Source organism: Mytilus galloprovincialis, chromosome 11 (assembly GCF_965363235.1).
Source record: "Mytilus galloprovincialis chromosome 11, xbMytGall1.hap1.1, whole genome shotgun sequence".
In the NCBI taxonomy this organism is placed as follows: Eukaryota; Metazoa; Mollusca; class Bivalvia; order Mytilida; family Mytilidae; genus Mytilus; species Mytilus galloprovincialis.
This window is the reverse complement of record NC_134848.1, coordinates 21,256,839-21,274,016: the sequence shown is the minus strand read 5'-3', so window position 1 is coordinate 21,274,016 and position 17,178 is coordinate 21,256,839. Positions and strand designations below refer to the sequence as shown.

General features: G+C 32.4%; 1 protein-coding gene across 1 annotated transcript in view; it reads right to left on the bottom strand.

The window, feature by feature from the left end:
* LOC143052068 (uncharacterized) overlaps positions 1-17,178 on the bottom strand; it is a 42,538-nt gene that overhangs the window by 24,947 nt on the left and 413 nt on the right. Inside the window, exons 2-13 of the mRNA XM_076225039.1 lie at positions 16,067-16,108; positions 15,516-15,598; positions 11,410-11,481; positions 10,019-10,148; positions 9,421-9,503; positions 7,823-7,894; positions 7,319-7,448; positions 4,001-4,123; positions 2,979-3,098; positions 1,988-2,113; positions 1,236-1,364; positions 430-548 (exon numbers count right to left, since the gene is read on the bottom strand). Of these exons, the coding sequence (XP_076081154.1) occupies positions 430-548; positions 1,236-1,364; positions 1,988-2,113; positions 2,979-3,098; positions 4,001-4,123; positions 7,319-7,448; positions 7,823-7,894; positions 9,421-9,503; positions 10,019-10,148; positions 11,410-11,481; positions 15,516-15,598; positions 16,067-16,108 (1,229 nt within the window). The remainder of the gene's footprint in view (positions 1-429; positions 549-1,235; positions 1,365-1,987; positions 2,114-2,978; positions 3,099-4,000; positions 4,124-7,318; positions 7,449-7,822; positions 7,895-9,420; positions 9,504-10,018; positions 10,149-11,409; positions 11,482-15,515; positions 15,599-16,066; positions 16,109-17,178) is intronic.

The window sequence follows — 17,178 nt, the reverse complement described above, 5'->3', positions numbered from 1 at the left end:
TTGCACTAGAGTTTACATCCACTGTTTATATGTCTTAAAATACATGTTTAATTGTAACGACTTTGAGGATGCAGAATGACAAACAGATCGAATATATACATTGTTAAAACAATGATAAATGGGCTGTGCAGGAATTTGAGAGATTACTTTTCCAGGCGTAATTGCTAACGATTTAAGCACGCATTCAAGTAAAAACAGGATTATTGTCCCACGTTGTACTTGTTAATAGACATACTAGGGCGATCTAACTTGCATTTTTGTATCATATGCTGAAATGCATGATGCTTCGGTTAAATATACGATTTTTTTGGGAAAAACAATATTCTAGACGAACTCGAGATGGGTAAATCCATGCTGTTAAATTTGTATTGTAATATATGATTTGACCGTTTGTAGTACTCAGAAAGTTACTTTTATAAAATGACGTACCGTCCATCTCGTACCATTTTCCAATTTGCAAAAGACAGGAACCGGATTATCTTTTTCGTACGGATAGATATTGAAGACGCCATCCGAATTGAAATATATATCTGCACATTCTGAAGGATCTGAGTAGAAATCATATAATAGAAAAATTTTATTGTTGAGTAAGAGAAAACAAGATACTGTGCGTATTGTAGTGTATTTGTTTATTATACATTGGCTAGATGTATAGAAGGAGATTGAGAACTCACTAAACATGCATAACCCAGCCGCCATTTTTTTTTAGCGTCTTGTCTATGTTTGTTCTCTATGGGTTTTTATTTGGGTTTATTCATATGTTTAGGAGTTAGTTTGACGTCTTTTGTCTCTGTACTAAACTGATAACCGCCTCCAGGTGCAGGGTTTTCACGCTGTGTTGAAGACCCATTCATGGCCTTTGGCTGATTATTATTCTTTTGTCGGGTTGTTGTCTCCTTGATATATCATCCGTTTCCATTTTCAATTTTCAACAAATGAATTGAACAAATTATAACAAATTGAAACGATTTTTTACACCTGTCTTTTAGCATTTAAAAAGTTACATGCAGGGTTTAAACTGAATTCAAAAACATAACTTCTATCAGGAACTTACATTTGAAAAAAAATGCAAGACCAAATATTTCCCATGGTCACTTCAAGTTATCCCTTTTAAGATCAAATTTCCATTTCGTTATGTAAATGGTTGTATAGAATTGTTATTTTTCTATTCTGATATGCATTTTCTTAAATTGAGCTGTATAAACATTGTGGTAAATGAGAAACAGCATACTTACATGAGATTGCGAGTTTACATGATGTTCCATTCCAAGAATGGCTTTCGTTACATTTACATGTATGGTTTAAGCAAAGAAGTGACAGTTTACAATCATTTGAATAATAGCAACCTTGGCCGACACCTTTTTCTACAATTTTAAAAAATCAGGCCTTTTTTTACTTTCAACTCCCATTATGCGATTTCTTATAATTTACTTAATCCCAAAAAGATATTATCTAATTCGATTCGGACATAAAATTTGGTCTACTTATATCTAAACATGACTACATATATATTATTATACAGTTCTGGATACACATGGTCTTGAAGACAGTATTCTTAAAATTGAAGAAGGTCATTTCTTTTGCAGACTGTTTAAGATGTCTTCACACTTAATTCGATGAATGTGTATTAGTTGAGGTGTTGATCTGGTTCAATATTAGTTATTTTTTGTTTCTATAAACTTATGAAAAAAGACAATGATAAGCAAATGCACCGTTTTAGTTCTATGTAAATTTTGCATATTTTTATTAAACAAGTATATTTGCTTAACGACATGGAAAATGGAAATATCATAATTGTCCTGGAACATTTTTTGTCCTATATGATCATTATTTTTTTTTATAACAACTTTTTATTTCATTGTTCATCAATGGTAAATACAAAAAATCAATATCACGTATTTTGTTCCAATGTTCGGTTTGAGCAAAAGAGCATAGTCGAAGGCCATACTTTGTGATAAAGATGATACATACAATAATTAAGACTTACTTTGTACGCACAAAGTTCCATTCCAAAAATCATAATCAGTTTCAAAACAGGAACAACTCCCATTAATGCAATGTAAAGTATCTTGACATTCGGACGACGTTTGACAGGAAGCATGTAAATTCTTCCCTTTTTTTAACAAAGAATGAAAATAGAATGTAATCATTAAATTGGCCTTTTATAACATTTTTGATTCAAGCGTCACTGATGAGACTTTTGTAGACGAAATGCGCGTCTGGCGTAAATATTAAATTTTATTCCTGGTTTCTATGATGAGTTTATTTGTAAATGATATTTCTTAAAATAATCATTGTAACTTATAAAGATACAATACGTTTTCATAGGTGTATTATTTATTCTTTGAGGTTTTTTTTTTAAATCACAAACAAATGAATCAAAACTGTTATACAAGTTAAATCATTTTATTTCGCAAGATTTTGGATAGAAATCAATGGTTGCATTTTTAAATATTTCTTTAAAATTATATTTTCGACTTTTTGTTTCTCAATAATTAAGGAGTATATTGTAATAAAGAAGACAGAAATGACTGATGTCACTGATTTTATGTGTTATAATGTTATTTCATTTCACTTTTTTTTGTCTTTACCAGGATATAGTTGACGGAATTTGATCAACATTTCTGTTACATGTGTTTAAGTTCCAAAACTTCTGGATACATTACGGATGACTGCGTAAGATAAATATAAAAAAAAAACTTTTTCCAAGTTTAATATGCCCGCATTGAGTCAGTGTTGTCGCTGAAAAGACACATAAAGGTCATGCTTTGAGATTTCAGGATTAAGAACAAAACTTAGTCAGACAAACATACCTGTGTCAACGTTATTTCTTGGCCTGCATTAGTTTTAAATTCTTTTGTCATTTGTGACACTGAGTGAAAATATTTTATCTGATTGATCATGATATATATGAAACTTTACTAGACGAAATTTGAAAATTTCTATTTTGTTTTTAAAAAATATTTAAGATATCTTACTTCTATAACATTTCTGTCCACCCCAGTAGTCGATTCTGTCACATTTACATATTCCATGATTGCAGTATAATGAATCAAAGCATTCATCAGATGATTTACATACGGCGTTGAATAACTTCTCTGAAATATTTATTGCGTTTTGATTAACTAATAACAGAAATGTGTTTATAACTTGCTGTTCTATGTTAGCCAAGGCTCCGTGTTAAAGCCCGTACTTTGACCGATAATGGTTTACCTTTACAAATTGTGACTTAGGTGGAGAGTTGTCTCATTGACACTCATACGTCATCTTCTTATATCTATTATATGCGTTTAGAAGGCACTTTATCCTGTTGAAATTGATTTGCCTTGTTTAATGTTGCAATTTTATGTTTGATAGAACATATATATTGGTACTGATCCCAATTGACGAGACTTATTCAGATGATTCTACACACACAATTAGAAATATAGATATACGTGATCATTTCGAAAGAAAGTATTTAACTGCATTAGCAGCAGTCTAGTTAAATAACTATATAGGTAAGTGCACAATTACCCACTATGCTTGCGGAAGTAAATTTATACTGTATATAGAAAATTGCAACTGGGCATGTTTCCGAGAAAAAACTTGATAGCATAATACTGTTACAGTAACTATAAGGTTAACCTACCGAATTAGACTGGTCACTGGGTTTGTATTTACATAAGCAATACGACGGGTACCGCATGTGTAGCAGGGACTGCATAGCCTTTTAGAGCACCTGTGATCACCATCAGAACACTTCGTGGTGTTTTTGTTACTCAGTCTTTAGTTTTTCATTGAGTATTTTGCGTACTGTTGTTTGTTTATTGGTATTTTCTTGTTTTGTCATGGCATTATAAAAAAAAACGGCCTATGTGATATAGAGTGCTGACTATCAGTCTCTTGGTGTGGGACAGGCATCTCTATTACGTGGCTCGGTTTGACTTGAAAGCCTATGCTTCTTTATAAGGACAAACTATTTTATAAGGCAAATAAAACAATAATAAATTAAACTTACTATTTTTGCATGTATTTATTGACCAGTAATAATCATCTATTGGGCACGTACATTTCTCAGATTTACAGATCAAATTACTCATGCAGTCGCTTGTCGATGAACAAGAATCATTTATGGAAGCCACTACAAAATATAGATGTGATAATAATGTACATACCAAATATTTCCAACAATTAAATTATGGCCGTACTTTGACCAATAACTGTTTACTATTTACAAATTTTGATTTGGATGGAAAATTGTCTCATTGACACTCTTATCACTCGTTACTATTTATCTATAGTGTTTTATACTTTTACTTTAACAATTTACTACAGATGTCATTGCCTTGTTTTAGGTCTTTTCACTACTCTGTATTGTATTTTTTCTGGTTATTATGTTTCTTCTTCCGCTAAAGGCGTAGGTCCAGTAAGACCCCTTTTTGGCCCAAAACAATAGCAGTTTTACCAAATCGTTAAAATGAAAACTGTTAACAATTTATTGGAAAGAAGAATACTTCTGTTTCATATAGCTTGCTGTTCGGTGTCAGACAAGGTTCCTTGGTGAATGCCGTACATTGGCCTATAGTGGTTTACTTTTTGTAAATTGTTACTTGGATGGAGAGTTGTCTCATTGGCACTTATACCACATCTTCCTATATCTATTTGGGACTGTTTTTGACTATACAATACACATGTATCGGATACTAGCATCATTAAGTCATGCTAAATTACTTATATCTTCACAATGGCAGCATTTGAGTGAATTTTTAGACGGTTTTCGTCTTAAATGGAAGTGACTGCAATCATGTTAAACTTTATTCTTTTAAGATATTTAAATGTAAGTTGTATTTGATGATAATACACAAGATAGATAAATGTTCAGGATGAACACGGATGCGGCCTCTTTCATTTTTGACAAAAACCACCTGAAAAATGACATATTATGGCATATTTGATAGAGTTTTAATATCTAAGCTAGAATTAGAGCGTCTTTAATAACAAAGTCAGTCTAAATCTTTCACATAAACTAATTGAACCTACTAAAGTAGACACTTGTCGTCTGTTTTTGTAGTTCATACGTGTTTCTCGTTTCTCGTTTTTATTTAGATTATACCGTTGCTTTTTCCTTTTGAATGGTTTTACACTTGTAATTTTTGGGACCCTTTATATCATGTTGTTCGGTGTGAGCCAAGACTCCGTGTTGAAGGCCGAACCTTGACCTATAATGGTTTACTTTTTAAAATTGTTATTTGAATGGAGAGTTGTCTCATTGGTACTGACACCACATCTTCCTATATCTACTTAAGTTTTAACAGTGTCCAAAATCTTTTATCAGATGAACCTGAAATTTTAGGCCAAAATCGGCACTTACTACTCCTTTGTTTCGTTCCCTGTTTTGTGGCTTTGCAAGATGTCCGTTAGATTTTTTGCATATGATTTCAAACAGTTATTGCACTTTTGAGACTGACCCCGTTTAGTCGAAGGTTTTTTATTGTAAGAGTTTTGTGTCCAATTTTGACAGAAGCGATACGAAAACTCCATTTAGAGAGATATTTCCCCTTCTGTAATATCTAAATTTATAGTATTAGTGGTTAGTGATAGAAACCTAGGATATATTGATTTGATGTTCTTGTTTCATTTCAACAACATTGAGGCCAAGGTTAAAGGTCAAGGTCATATTCTAAATGTTGACTTTTCCTTGTTCCATGATCTCCTCTGTCACTTTTAAAGATACGTTTCAAAGAACGAGTCCACAATATTTGCCTAATTGTAATTAAGATATGATCATTTGGTCTAAATCACATGTTTTACTAGTACATTTAAGTATGTGTTGTAGAGTTAGACCGAAACCGAAAATGTTGCTATCTCTGTGACTTGGATTTCCTTAACTGTCCAAAATATATGTATTCAATGATGACGTGTGAAAGAAAAGGATACATTTTATCCTACTTATAGATCAGGTCAAATTTTGACAGAAAATAGAATTGACTTTATCAGTAATAAATACTATTATTACCGAATTGAATGATATAGTACCTCATACCTTCACTCGCAAAGTATACAAATATCACCAATCATTCTGACTTCATAAATTTTGTGTACAAGAGTCCACTAAATTACGACTGTATATGATGAAAATTAATTAATTTGCTTATGTGAAAATGCATCACATTTACAATAAAATGAATCACCCCTACAGTAAAAATGATTCGCATTATGAAAACAGTATAGTGGAATTTGGTTTAATATAAACAAACTGAATAACAAATATAAAAAAGAAGATATGGTATGATTGTCAATGAGACAACTATCCACAAAAGACCAAAATGACACAGACATTAACAACTACAGGTCACCGTACGGCCTTCAACAATGAGCAAAGCCCATATCGCATAGTCAGCTATAATAGACCCCGATAAGACAATGTAAAACCTGGGACAGTGGTATAATAGTACAACATAAGAACGAACTATAAAAATCAGTTGAAAAAGGCTTAACTCATCAGATGGACAAAAATACAAGTGGACGTGGCCGGGTACTTATACATCTCGACACAAAAAGACACAATGAACTGATCTGAGAGTACTCGCAGTTATCTGACAGCTAGTTCAAAGCCACTAACAACTAATAAAAAAAATCATGCATCTAAGACTAAACTATCAACCCGTACACATCCATCATTCAATGGATTTAGTATGAAGACGTAAACCTGTTTTAAGTTATACAACATTAATAATTATGTTAAAAAAATACAACAGTAGTATACCGCTGTTCGGAAAGATACATTTTTCTGCAAATAAAACATTACTGCTGCTTTTTAAATCTCTTACATGCTCCGTTCATGAACTTTTCTTTAGTTCATGTGTATCAATTTTACACCTGGATGGTTGTAGTGAGATGAAAACCCGTCAACATCTCTTACGTAAATCATAAATTCAAGTTCTCTCATCAATTGTTTTACAGTAGATATTATATATTTTTCTTATCTTATTCAAAATGCATGAATTTGTCGTTTGTTTATTTGTCATTTTACATCAGAAATTCATAAACGGACACAGAAAAATGGTATTGCAGGATAAGCACATTAAATACATACTGCGCATGGTTATTTTTATTTAATAAAATATTTGCAGTGATTTAAATTAAATGGCACACCGAATATTCATTTTACTGAAAAGGATTAAATGGTAAAACAAATATTTATAAGTTGTTTCTTTTTGAAATTCTTTCAACATAATATCGGAAATTCAAAGTATAAAGCTTGAGACATAACTTTTAAAATTGGTATTATATTTTTTAAGATCGGATTGAAATTATCTATGATATGACTACGTACGGTTGTGGTGACTACACACTAAATCACGATTACATATTGAATCACCATTACAGCAAGTTTCACAAAGTAAGTGTTTTTCTTCTTCTGTACTTCGACCAAGGACATTGGATTGCAAACGATTTGTGCACATCTGAAATAATGTAAGTAAGAAAAAAAATTATCTTGATGCGAGAAATATACATATTAGTAGTATGTTAAAACACTCACAAAAATGTTTGAACCTGTCATTTTGTTTATTTGCATTTCCAATACTAGTAGCCTGTTATCCAATGTTTGTCAATTTATGACGTCTGCGTAAATTTGTTCTGATCATCTGATCAATACGGTAAACCATGTCATAGCGGTAGCACTGACTACAGACATTTATACGTTGAAAACCATGACTTTTAACAGACACTTTTTCACGACTGTTATATTTTGTTTCTGCTTAGGTTGCCGTTTTATCGATTATTACTTCGAATTTCTTTCTTTATAATACATCTTCTATCTTATTAATTGACTTACTGTTGAACGCTTACATCCAAAGTCAAAAAGTGTTTTATTGAGCGTTGCCTGATATTTCTGCATAAAACAAACCTAAAGAAAAGAGGTGTAAGATACCGCAAAATGATGTTCTGATCAAGTTCGTATTGCATGTGAAATACATTGCGTTTCGTTTCCATAAACAACGAATAATAGCACATTATCAGTTGTGACAAAGGAGTAGGTTCAGTAAGACCACTTTTTGGCCCCAAAATATAGCAGTTTTACAAAATTGTTAAAATGTAAACCTTTAATTATTTATTGGACAGTAGAATGCTTCTGCTACATAAATATGGGCTGTTTTTGACAATACAATGCACATATATCCGGTACTAGCACCATTAAGTCATGCTAAATTACTGAAATCCTCATAATTCTAGCATTTTAGTTAAATTTTAGACGGTTTTCGTGTAAAACGAAAGTGGCCGCATTCGTGTTCATCCTTAATATTGAAATATTAGTTGTATTTTATGATAATACATAACATATATAAAGGTTGAGGATGAACACGGATGCGGCCACTTTCATTTTTACCAAAAACCATCTGAAAAGTGACATTTTTCGGCATATTAGGTAGATTTTTCATATTTGAGCTTGAATCGGATCGTTTTTAATGACTAAATCTGTTAAAATCTTTCACATAGACTAATTGATTCAAATAAAATAGACACTTAAGTGTTTAAAAAGTGGTCAAAATCTTTCGTCAGATGAACCTGAAATTTGAGGCCAAAATCGGACCTACCGGACCTACTCCTTTTATATCAATATGAATTGTTGGTCCTCAATGCTCTTTAACTGTGTACTTGATTTGGCCTTTTAAACATATTTTGATTCGAGCGTCACTGATGAGTCTTTTGTAGACGAAACGCACGTCTTGCGTAAATATAAAATTTTAATCCTTGTTTCTATGATGAGTTTATTTACAATCATGAACAACATCATTATCATACGAATTTTAATTTGTTTGCATACTACAATCATCTTGATGTATATGGAATGACTTTTATTGGTAACAATATTGTATTGGCACAAATCTTCGAAAATGTTAAACATAGAAACATGAAGCAATGATTCGAGCTACTTTTGTTTTGAAAATCGAGAGATTCCTCAAAATACTTTTTTTTTCTTCTAGATGCAGCATTTTAAAGCAAGTGCTGATTCAGGATTAAGGATTTCCGCTTATGGTAGGTTGCATATAGATGTCATGAAATGTTGTCATACAAAAGTAATTGCAAATTACGATCAATTAGAATCATTCTAAGACTTGATAAATCACGATGTCTGCAAAACATCGTAATCAAAGAAGGACGATAATAGAACAAAAACTATCTAAACAAAATACATGTTTTCCCTTGAACTATGTATCCCTAACCAAAAATCATAACATCGATACAGCCGTTGCTAAAGATCAATGAGAAATTGGAGTCCATTCAGAAAATAGGCAAGTTTATACAATTTGATTTTGTCCTGAAGAAAAGTAATAATAATACAATTTCATTGCGCATTCAAAAGTAAGATTTTATTGCGAAGGAAGATAAGATTTAATTTGATAAAATAAAATTCACTTTTACCATATTTACCTCATTCGTTGCACACGTTATATTTCGGTTGCATTTATCAACACTCTCAACACCACTACAGAATAGACATTGAAGCTTGTGGTCTATATTAAATGACAAAATGTAAAATAATGGATAAGGAAAGAAGAACAAGAGATGTATATCAGATGTAAAATGGAGCATTTTTTTTTATAGAAGGAACAACAGTAAACAGTAGATTCAGATATTTAAATAAATCAAAGAAATGTTCATATCAATTACTAAGCTCGTAACCTTAGAAGAATAGTTCTAAACAAAATATCAGTAAAATTGAGAATGGAAATGGGAATGTGTCAAAGAGACAACAACCCTACCATAGAACAGACAACAGCAGAAGGTCATCAATAGACCACATAGCATATAACAATTTTCAAACAAAAAATATGCAAAACACGTGAACGTGGGTTTGTCGTTTAATCTTTTTTTTAGTTGAACTGTTCCGGAAAGAAAAGGTCATGAACTATGATATGAATAAAGTAGATATAGCTTCCCTGTGTGCATTCAAAAATCGAATCTAAAATTACATTTACCTTTCTTTCATGGCAGAATATATCTTATCAAATCCTAATTCATTTCTTACCATTACTGTCGTCATCGCAGGTTGTATGGGCATTACATACACTTTCATCACAACAACGGTGACATAATATGTGTCCTCGATCTCCTGATCGTCTTCCAAATACCACGCCTAAAGTGTTTTTTCTACAAAGCTTAAATACATATGATTTCATTAAATTTGTTTGTATTTAATTGAAATACGTGTATTTATATTAGTGATAGAATTAACAAATACTATCATTAATTCCAAACGAACTCTGAGGTAAATTTACAAGCGGAAATTTGTATACAAACAAATACAACAAAACAAACGGTTAGTAAACAAGTGTCATATTTCCGATTTTAAACGTTGTCCAAAGATATAACTTTTAAAATAGACAACAATTGGTAAAAAGCAGCATATACATCATAATATAACAATCAATTAAACGATAAAATAACCGACAAAAGTCTTTCGATTACAGACTATGCAATAAGAAAGCCAAAACCTTTGACATTTCAACGCAAAAAAGTGTCATTTGCAACTAATTATTACACTGTCTAGCCTATGGTTATGTTCAGATGAAACAATAAAAAAAGGCTTGCTTTCAATTTCGATATATTGAATATAGTCTGTTCGCATTTAAGATATGTTTCCGCTTATAACTCACATCAAACCTTTTTTTATTCGTGGTCCAAGATATTCAAATATTAAAAAAAATGTATCATTTATGTTGATTAAAAGGAGAATGACACATGCATTGCAGGAAATAGAATACAAAAACGTAGCTGATGAACTCATTTCCTCCACAATAAATTGCACAGTTAAATAAAAGAAAAACTTATTAGTATCCGTGTTTTCATAATCAAAACATCGCGCAAAATATGTAATTTGAAGTATTTGATGCTTCTTTTATTAATTTCTTAGGGTTGTAAAAGCGTTGACCATGTCCACAGTTTGAAAAAAGAGGGGCAAAAGATGCAAAAGGGAAGGTCAAACTCATAGATCGAAAGCAAACTGACAAACCCATGGCTAAAAAAGAAAACAACAGCCAAATAATAGTACACAAGACACAACACAGAAATCTAAAGACTAAGTAACACGAACCTCACAAAAAACTGGGGGTGATCTCAGTTGCTCAGAATAAATGCACTCCCGCAAAATGTACTTCAGTCAATGCTTTTACACCACTATGAATTTACAAAAAGACTCATTTAAATCTTTAATGTTTTCCACCAGATGATTCATACTCAGAAAAATGAAGTTGTGTGTTATTGTTCTCATGTTTGTAAATAATCTTATAACAATGCCTAAGACATGAAAGAAGACACAGAATAATTTGAATTCGAAATATTTTTCTATTATAAACAAGTGCTTTATTTTCATTTTAGGATGCAGCGAAATCGACCATACTAAAAAAATTAATAACTTACCTCTGGATATGAACATCCAACATCGTAAAGTGTCCTGTTGTCCATTGTCTGGTACTTTTGTGTAAAACATACCTGAAATTATTAACTATCTGACAAGAAATGTACTTTCTATTTTCTTATGTTGTGTTGTTATACCACTGTCCCAGGTTAAGGGGAGGGTTTCGATACCACTAACATGTTTAACCCCGCCACATTATTTATGTATGTGTCTGTCCCAAGTCAGGAACCTGTAATTCAGTGGTTGTCGTTTGTTTATGTGTTACCTATTTGTTTTTCGTTCATTTTTTTATATAAATAAGGCCGTTAGTTTTCTCGTTTGAATATTTTTACATTGTCATATCGGGGCCTTTCATAGCTTACTATGCGGTATGGGCTTTGCTCATTGTTGAAGACCGTACAGTGACCTATAGTTGTCAAGGTCTGTGTCGTTTTGGTCTCTTGTGGACAGTTGTCTCATTGGCAATCATACCACATCTTCTTTTTTATATTTCTAGTTTGTTATGGTATTTGTTACAATTGCCGTATCTATAATGTGACCTACCAAATAAGACTTTGCACAGGGTTTGTATATATATGATCAACAGTACGGGTTCAACATGTTGAGAAGGATCTTCTGTTTCCCAACATGTTGAACCCGTAGGATGGCATCTGTTCTGCTTTGTTCGGTTTTTAAATGCACCGCAGCGTCTGTTTGATGCATGAAGAGATTTCGACATCGATTACAGGGGCGTAGCTGCCGTTAGGCACTTTAGGCACGTGCCTACACATAATTTTTTCACAAATATTTTTTTTTTTTTTTTGTTAAAAAAAATAATAAACAACGTTATCTGTAGACGAATGTCATGTGTACACTAGTCTCTCGTCCTTAGTGGTCCTTAGTGAATGGAATATTGGATAGAATTGAATGTTTTTACGATTTTACCTTATATAGAAACTATAAACTAGAACTTTGGTTCAGTGTTCACTTCTATCAACAAAAACTTGAATGAACCTCAACTTAGACACATGAGTTTTTTAATTAGTTGTTGTTAGTTTTCAAATAGCTATCCACTTTGTCTTCACCCGACTTGCCAATGTTGGTCGTCCGTTTGGCTGTGCAGGATGTATAAATACGCAGTCAAGTCTTGTCAGAATGGGGACATTAAATCCGATGCCTAGTTGTAGAGAGAATGCAACTCTTTGAGGAGTTCGTAGTTGGTCTACTGAAAGGCCACTGAAACTGCTCCTATCCAATAATCCCTCATTGTCCAATGCATGGCAGTTTTAAATTTCCAGATCTTCGTCCTGGGCGACACCTATTACAGGACCGAGCTCCAAGTTGTATTTATTGTAAAAAAAAATAACGGTCCTGAACTTCCATAAATATTTGACACTGGATGTAAAAAGATAAATCAATCAACTGGCTTCCCGTAATTTTCAGTACTCTCAAATCTGCGTGTAATGGCCACAATTATTCAAAATTCCTAAGCAGGTAGGTATTTTACAGGAGAGGTTATAAAGAAATACGAATTTCTTGAATTATGATAGGCATCGACCATATGTCTGTATGTGTTTGAGTGGCTAGGGTGAAGGTTTAAGATTCAAAAGATTGATGGTTGATATCTAGCCAAAAGGATAGTTCTATTATATAGTAGTACCTATTTTTTAATGAAGGATCGTCAATGTGAATTATTAATAAAGTTAAACGTATATATCAATCAGAACGGAATGATATGATAATACCAAACAGGGTGTGCTGCTTAATTAAAGGGATACGCTGATCTACGCTGGGAATTGCATATTGTAATTTTTTTCTTTTACATTACGGTATGTACTGGTTATTTAATTCACCAGTCAGATGTTATGGTACATTATTCAGAATTCTTCGAACTTTTCATCATGTATATTATAATTATCATGATTTAATAACCAGTAAATTTAATATTATTGTACATAAATTTTGCACCTAAAACGCTGAAAACCGTTTTCCGTCGGGGGGCTTCGCCTCCCTGAACCCCCCTGATGGGGCCTTAAGTGGTCCCAGACCCCCTGCCGATTGGTGCCTACAGTTGACTGAATACCTAGCTACGCCCCTGGATTATATATTATCTTACCTCCTATAGATTAATAGAGGTATGATTGATTAAAGGACTACACTTGGTGACTATGTATATTTGATATAGGATGTCCAAAAAGATATAGGGCTAGCAACCATATATGGTTAGTTACCATGTGGGGTTAGTAATGAGTTACTTCCCTTTCAAAACAAAAATGATGCTACAACCCTCCAACAGATTCAACAGACAAAGAAATTGATAATGAAAGGTAGAAATAAGTTGTTATTGTTGGCACAACGGGGTTACTTCCCTTTCAAAACAAAAAATGAAATCTGAAAGGATTCAGTAGATGAAGTAATTAAAATACATGTAATGAACGATTGAAATGAATTCATAAAGCAAATTTAAAGCTTAAAAGTTGCTATTTTGGCATTTGTTTTCTGTATTTACAAATGGAAGTAGGCTCTTGATACTAAGTATTGAAGACTTGATCATTTTGATAGGCCGCTAGTCAAAATACCACATGCAAAGATAGTCGGTAAGATTAATTCGTTACACGGTGTGCTAGTGACCTAACACAATATATATGGGGTCAGTAAATTCCATATGGGGATTCGAACTTCCCTCTCATCCCATATGGAATTTACTGACCCCATATATATCGTATTAGGTCACTAACAAACCATGTAACTAATAATATCGGGACATTGAAATGATTGTTTGACGATAAAAACTATATATAACTAGTTTAAATACATATTTTCTTTGGCAACGACTATATTAAGTCAAGTTTTTACCAACAACAATTATATAATTTTATAATATTTAAAGATAAATATTGACATTCGCGGTAATACTATCTGCGAAGATAGATATTTTGGCATTTCACAATGTCATGATTTTCTTTTGTTGAATATTATTGACATCTAAAAACTAATTTCCATGGATATTAGATGAAAAATTGAGAATAGAAATGGGGTATGTGTCAAAGAGATAACAACCCGACCAAAGAGCAGGCAATAGCTGAAGGTCACCAATGGGTCTTCATTGCAGCGAATACTCCTTTACCCTGACGAATCCTTCAGCAGGCCTCTAAACAAATATGTACACTATGTACTGATTGATATTTTAGTCTTAGATGCATGATTTTTTATCAGTTGTTGTTGATTATGGACTAGCTGGCAGCAACTGCGAGTACTCCAAGATCTGTACTTTGTGGGTTGTGAAGGATGTATAAATACCCTGTAATTTGTTTTTTTTTTTTATTGAATTGTATTGATTTGATGAATTAAGACCTTTTCATCTTATTTAATAGTGTGTTCTTAAGTTTTCCTGCTATGCAATTATCCAAGGTTTGTGGATGGTTATTACCTTCAACATGTTTAACCCAGCCACATTATATATGTGAATGTCCCAAGCCAGGAGCGTGTATTTCTTTGTTGGTCGTTAGTTCATGTCTGTCAAAACATATATATGTTTTCTATGTTTTCTATTTTTTTATGTTATTATTAGTCCGTTATATTTCTATTTTGAATTGTTTCATAATGTTTATGTCTTTTATAGCCGACTATACGGTATTGTTTATTCATTCATTTACTGATCAAAATGAATTATACATGTTAAAACTGGATCAATATTTCTAATTCGTCACAATTTCAGTAACACAAAAGACGTGCGTAATCATAAAATCTCTGTTTCGTGATATTGGACATGTTTCAATTTTAACAAGTAACTGAGCTTAACCATTTGTGTTGAGTTAGACAGCCAAGGACAACAGAAAGAAGTTCTATAATATATGGAGTTACTGAGTGAATTAAAAGAAGTTATGGTGTGAAAAAAAGGGAGAATGCGCACCACAAAAGGTATTTCGAGGTGTGCTAAATTATAGAAAAACGAATATCACTACGTGCCGCGAAAATATAACCTTATAAATATGTGAAAATGTCACAGCTACAAAACGAGCCATCATAAATATTCATGTTTACGATATGAACAGAGGAATTGAGAAAAAGGCTACCACTATCGTCTACCTAAAATAAAGTATCTGTACTCAACCAAATTTTATCTTACCTCGTTTTCTCTGCATTGAATAGCATTGTGACACATTTCATTTTCCAATAGCTCTGAACACGATAGACATATTTTAGAACAATCTAAAATGAATAAAGTACATTAACGTTAACAAAGAAAACATTTTCCAGGACTTGTTATTTCTTTATGTTTCATAATGATAAACAACAATTCATCATCGACTCAACCCGTGTGTTTCATATTGAGAAATTTTATTACCGACCTATGCATTTTCCTAAAAACGTAACTTTTTAAAATGTATACAAAGTTTTCCAAAATTTTTCAAATCAAACACTTAAAATGTATAAACTTATTAATTCTTACATGATAAAAATTTAAAGAAAAAATGTATTTTTATTTATTACGAGGTTCTCCAGATTCCAGCCATAATTTTGAGAAAAATAAAATTACGTATACATAAAATAATATTCCTTACTTATCATACGAGCTTTGAATTATCTTTCATGGTTTTTAAAATATACTTTGCAGAATGACGTTCCATTACCCAATATCTTAGTTTGTGTTATGCGTTAATTTAGCCAAAATCTTACCATGTCTCCAAAACAAGCAAACGAAAAGTATAAACAATACGTCTGAAAAAGTATGTATTCAATCATTAGAAATTGAGTCTCACAAACATGATTTGTTTTATAACTTGTCATTGGTTGGAACTCGCTGGCATTAACTGCGAGCACTCTCACATCTGTACGTACTTATAAATGTTAGGGGTAAGGGATGTTATGTACCCTGCTACGTCCGGTTTAAGGTTGTGTTTAATGTTTTCCTACTCTAATCTATCTGATCAGCCTTTTTCATGTTTTAACAGTTCTTTCTAGTTTCTTCTTACATTGTGCTGTTACACTACTGTTACAGAATCAGGGAGGAGAAAAGCTCTCACAAACATGTTAAAATAAGACATATTCTTTATGTGCTTGTCCAATGTCAGGATCTCGTTCAGGTTGTCGTTCGTTCATATTATTTTTTGTGAATTGTTTTTCCGTAATATTATAATACGAAAAGTATGTCTGTGGGCCTGTGTGTATTAAGAGAATGCCATACTCCATCGTACGTAAAAGAAGAAACTTTTGTAAATTGGAAAACGAAATCCACAACAGAGGGTTAGCTTTCCCCTCTACAACAATCACTCTATGTTGCCCGTAATTAAGTGACAATAAACCCCTTACAAACTGTTCCTTTCAAACAAATGGACCTTTTCGTCGACATGAAAAACATTGAAAATACAGTTTATGTAGTCAATCATACTTCAGCTTTATCACCAACTTACTTCAGCGTAACTATCAACAAGATAGGGTCACAATGGCTTCATCGCACTTCAGCACTTCATCGTTGTGATCAACATTTCAGTGTCCACCTATTGCACTTCGGTGTTACAGTCGCGGTTAGGAGTACCAAACGACAATAAAAGTCATACAAAATTTGAAAAAAAAACGTGGGGGTTCCAATTCTCCACTGCAGTGATGTATTTCGTAAACTTACCTGTGATATTTGTACAAAAGAGGGGCGAAATATACCAGAGTGAAAGTCAAACTCATAGATTGAAAATAAACTAACAACGCCATGGTTAACAAAGAAAAAGACATATAATAGTACAGAAGAACACAACCTTGAAAACTAAAGACTAAGCAACACGAAACCCACCAAA